This window comes from Salvia splendens, chromosome 11, assembly GCF_004379255.2.
Source record: "Salvia splendens isolate huo1 chromosome 11, SspV2, whole genome shotgun sequence".
NCBI lineage: Eukaryota > Viridiplantae > Streptophyta > Magnoliopsida > Lamiales > Lamiaceae > Salvia > Salvia splendens.
In genome coordinates this window covers 5415036-5420352 of record NC_056042.1, presented here as the reverse complement: position 1 = coordinate 5420352, position 5317 = coordinate 5415036, and the positions used below count along the sequence as shown (strand labels likewise).

The window sequence follows — 5317 nt, the reverse complement described above, 5'->3', positions numbered from 1 at the left end:
ATAAAATTAAGGAATCTTTGGTAGTAGGATGTAAACTTTTAAGTCACCTTTAATTAAAAATTTGATCCTTTGGAGAATTCTTGTCACAACTCACAATCCAATCTCTATGCATACATGTAATTTTAATGATTAGTTGCCTGCAAATATACTAACTTACAGTGTTTACATTTAACTCTTTAAAAATCTAAATGCATGAAAATGGTAATTTAATTTTTCCTACAACGAGCAATTTCAACCACTCCCTCCGTCCGCGAATTTATTTTCAGCACGAATTCTAATAAATATTTTAAAAAATGGGTAAAAGAAAGTTAGTAGAATTTGGATCCCACTTATGTATATTACTTTTAAATGATATACTGAATTAGTGGAATGTGTGGGCCTTTTTACTATTTACGATAATTATGAACTGAAACTCTTATTTATGGACGGATCAAAATGGAATATTAGTTAAAATGGATTCGCATACACATGACATATCACGGGAGTTACGTGTCAAACGCAAACACTAAGCACATAACAATGTTGTATCCTTAAGTGGAATGATTGAATTTCAAAACTATAAAATTTAATTTCAATAACGTTTATTTATTTATTTATTATTTAATCAGAAACATCAACGTGATTTGTGTTGTCGCAAAAGCGATCTTCACATTTCTATGGAGTTATTGTCTTGATTATGAAAATTATACACATTAGAGTTAGTTAATACTATATGAAAATTCTAGGTAGGTGACAGCTCAGCTCAAGTCAATTGCAATTAGCACACGATTTCTTATAATTTTATGAAACCCGATTGACTCATAAACCAAACATAGAGTGCATATAAGTAGTCACTAAATATAATTTTTTTCAATCTTTTTTCCTATTTATAGATAAATCAATATCTACACAAAATTGAGAATACAAAATCATCATACTAATTTTACAGTTTTACATTTTCTTAATAGTTAAAACCCTATATAGTTTATATTACTATTGAGTACCTTATAATAATGCATACTCCTTATTTATATTGGCCAAAGTTGTGTAGAACCTTCTTTGTCTCCATTATTGGTATCGACAATAATTTCTTTTCCTGATATCATATTCGGATCAACGAATTTTGAATATTCCAGAAAGTATTTCTATTTAATTTTTTTTCTGATAAATTATTAGAACCGAGTTATGTGTGGGGATAGTAACCCAAATCTAGGCTGAACATCAAACTCGTTTAGTAAAGTGAACTTAGCTCCAAAATAATAATCATATAGTACTTAAAAAATAGTCCAGATTTGTCCACCAAATATTAATAATAATTATTTTTTATAATTAGATGAATTCTTTTTTACAATAATAATATTTATATCATTTTCTCTCTATTTTTCTCTTATATTATGAATATAGACATTAACTTAGTTTCAATGATGATACAATACTCAATCTTAGAATCCAATTTGTTACTCCAATGTATCTTCATGCATGAGATGGGGGGATTGAATCTATCTCGCAATAAGAGTTAGTTTTTTCATTTTTGTTTTTAATAGGAAATTTTTTTGCTGTTAATAGGAGTTGCTCTTACTTATACTATAACCGATAAATAGACTTCTTATAAGTACTATTCCACTAATTGTTTTTTATTCATATTTACATTTTTTAAAACTTATGGTAAAAAAAGTATTGCTGTTAGTAGATTTACTATATTTATATGATAATATAAATGAAAAAATGTCAAATAAAATAACGAAAAATAGTAGAATTTTAGTACATCACATACTTTTCAAAATCTGAAAAATAAATCACAAAGTTTGAGGTTTTCGTAATTATCTTATAATTTCTTTTTTCGTCAAATTATCGTTGATGTGACAATCAGTTTAAAACACGTGGACAAAACAACGTCTAATCAAGTTTAATTAAAATGACATTTTGTCCATATTTCTTAAATCGATCGCCACATCAGCGTGAGTAGTTTGCCGAAATTGAAAATTGATGAGATAATTATTAAAATCCTAACTTCAAAATGTGAACATACTAAAATTTGACCAACGTTAATAATTTATTTAAAATTTACCATAAGTATTAATTAAATTTGTATAGATTACATTGGTCTAGGTACATTGTTACTTTTCGAGAAAAGCTTTCTATTTTCACGAATATTAACCACCTTTAACTACTCTTAACTACCACCTCACGATTTCCATCTGCGTAGAAGTGCACATATCAATATATGCCATAATTAAACAAGAGTTAAACTCTTGATTGCCTTTTAAGCATGTACTCAAAAATGGAAATAAGAGAGATATAAGCATTCCCGGCAGTGGATAGGAAATTTCCAGGCAGCTTCGTCAATAGCCAACAAGCCAACCGTATGCCGCCACCTGTCTCTGTGTTATCCATTCCCACCAGTCTCCTCCCCTGCAGGAAAACAGTAACTACCCACGATTCCATTACAAATTCGAGAATCCAATTTTCAGATTTTACAATTTCAAAATCATTCCCACCTTTCTCTCTCACTCTTTCACCAAATCATAAAAAAATCCCAATTGTGAGAAGCAGCCCTGGATTTCAAGTAACAGTTAGGCTTTGTTCAGCAGTGGGTAAAACCCTGGGGTAACACGTTGTCGACAATCACGGCTTTACTAAGAGGAAACCGCGCCGTCACCCATGCCCGGTCACTCCGACGCAAGGGTTGTGTGACTGAGACTAACCCTTCGCCCCACGGCGGCCGCGGCGCTCTCCCCTCCGAAGGCGGCAGCCCCTCCGACCTCCTCTTCCTCGCCGGCGGCGGTCACTAGCTCCCCCGCCCCCTATTAACCTACTACCAACTATTATCTAAAACTGCTTGTATATCTATTCTTATTCTTCTGCTATTATTCTTGGATCCACAAGAAATTAAAGGTTGTATTTTTAACTAAGATATTGGAAAGATGATGCTAAGAATTAAGAGGGTCGCTACCGTTGTTTCCAATTACCAAAAGGAAGAGGCGGAGGAGGGCGGATGTGGCCGGAACTGCCTCAGGAGTTGCTGCCTTCCTGGTAATTCAAGAAATTCAAGATTGTGTTTTTAAAGTTGTTGCTTTTTATATGTTTTTATTTGACCTTGATCTGGGCTCAATTAGGGGCGAAGCTGCCGTTGTATGCTTTTAAGAAGGCGAGTAAAGCTGTATCTCAGCAGACTCCACTCGACAGCGAGCTTGGATTCGACTTCTTGGACTCCCTTCTTCTTGGGGAGGTAAACTTTAAATTTACTCAAAATAGTAACTTTTTTTAAACTGAATTTTTGTTGTTATCTAAAATTGTGGTGTTTGTGTTCATTGTAGTGGGAGGAGCGTATGCAGAGAGGACTCTTCCGCTATGATGTCACTGCTTGCGAAACCAAGGTTTGTCTTTTGTTCTTGACTCGAGATGTTAGGCAAGTTGTGGAATTCCTGCCTAGTTATGATGTCATCCATGTGTTTGAAGTTAGGAGATGAGAAGGAATCATTTGTGTGGCCTCTTGAGTTTAACTAGGAGTGGTTATGGTGTGTAGGTGATTCCTGGGAAGTATGGGTTTATTGCACAGCTGAATGAGGGGAGGCATCTCAAGAAGAGGCCTACCGAGTTTCGCGTTGATAAGGTTCTGCAGCCCTTCGACGAGAGCAAGTTCAACTTCACTAAGGTTGGCCAAGAGGAGGTGCTGTTTCAGTTTGGTGCCAGTGAGGACAATGATGTCCATTTCATCCCATATGCACCTCTCGATGTTGATAATTCGCCAAGCGTCGTTGCCATCAACGTACGTTGTCCTGGTTTTGTTGTTTTGTATGTGTAAATTGTGTTTGATTAGCTAGCAACTTACTGTGTTGAGAGTGGTGTAAACAGGTTAGCCCCATTGAATATGGACATGTGCTGCTGATCCCTCGAATCTTCGAGTGCATGCCTCAGAGGATTGACCGCGAGAGCTTCTTGCTCGCTCTCCACATGGCTGAGGAAGCCGGGAATCCCTACTTCCGCGTTGGCTACAACAGCCTGGGCGCGTTCGCCACCATCAACCACCTCCATTTCCAAGCCTACTACTTGGCAGCACCCTTCCCCATTGAAAGGGCCCCCTCCAAGAAGATAACCATCACTAGCGGTGGAGTGAAGATCTCGTACATACTGAACTATCCCGTGAGGGGACTTGTCTTCGAAGGCGGGGATAGCCTCAAAGATCTCTCTGATGTCGTCTCAGACGCCTGCATCTGCTTGCAAGAGAACAACATTCCCTACAATGTCCTCATAGCCGACTCTGGAAAGCGCGTTTTCCTCTTCCCTCAGGTCAGGACTCTGTTATCAATCTCGTTGCACATGTCAATTGTTTCTAACTAACTAACTAAGTAGCTAATTATCTCGATGTGTAAAAACAGTGCTATGCTGAGAAGCAGGCTCTCGGAGAAGTGAGCCTGGAGCTCCTAGACACTCAAGTGAATCCTGCAGTGTGGGAGATTAGTGGACATATGGTGCTGAAGAGGAAGGAGGACTACGAGGGAGCGACTGAGGAGAACGCGTGGAGGCTCCTCGCTGAGGTTTCCCTCTCGGAGGAGAGGCTTGAGGAAGTGAAGGAGCTCATACTGGAAGCCATCAGCAGCTGCTGTGTGGGTGAGGTTGTTGCAATGGCTTCGGCTGAGGAGTCGGTTTCCAGCGGCCCTGCTCATGAGGACGCCGGCGAATCCATCAAAGGCTCCCACCCTGCAATGGTGCCTGTTTAGCAGACAATCCATTGAAGGTGAAAATGTGGAGTTCCCTGTGCAGATCTCCCTAAATAAATGCAAACTATGTTTTGCTGGTTGTGTTGTGTGTTGGACTTATTATTATGCATGTAATGTAAAGTTTGTGGTTTGCTTGTTGAATTATGTGTGTGATTGAAATGTTGCTATCTTGAGTGAATGATTGATGTTTATATATGACGCCATTACTTTATTGTAACGTTGCTGCTTCATATGGAGTAACACTTTATGTCTATTTTCATTTTTTCAACGGTAGTTGCTTTATTTTGACTCTTTACAAAATATGCTACACACAATATTGCTGATTTTTTTTCTAAATGAGGATGTCGCCATTGTTCTCCAACCATCAACAATCCATGAGATTCTAATGTGAATATTCTTACATGGATGCTGGTTTTAAATTTATGAGCTAATAAAAATACCAAAAACAACTACTAATCAATTTTTTATTTCCCCCCTAAAATTTATGGTCTTCGTTCGGCAAGGATTCATGTCTAAAAAGATAGTGTCATTTCATAATATTAAATTCGTGTGTGAATTTGATTTTAAAGTTAAGACACTCATTAAAATAAGAAAAATAAAGCATTCTTATTCTATAA

General features: G+C 37.1%; 1 protein-coding gene across 1 annotated transcript; it reads left to right on the top strand.

Annotated features, from left to right (window-relative positions):
• Positions 1 to 2428: 2428 nt before the first annotated feature.
• Positions 2429 to 4968, top strand: LOC121755827 (GDP-L-galactose phosphorylase 2-like). The gene is made up of 6 exons (XM_042151232.1): positions 2429 to 3012; positions 3096 to 3208; positions 3297 to 3356; positions 3506 to 3748; positions 3835 to 4269; positions 4359 to 4968. The coding sequence occupies exons 1-6, from the start codon at positions 2904 to 2906 to the stop codon at positions 4698 to 4700; spliced, it is 1302 nt and encodes a 433-aa protein (XP_042007166.1). The 5' UTR covers positions 2429 to 2903; the 3' UTR covers positions 4701 to 4968.
• The last annotated feature ends 349 nt before the right edge of the window (positions 4969 to 5317 follow it).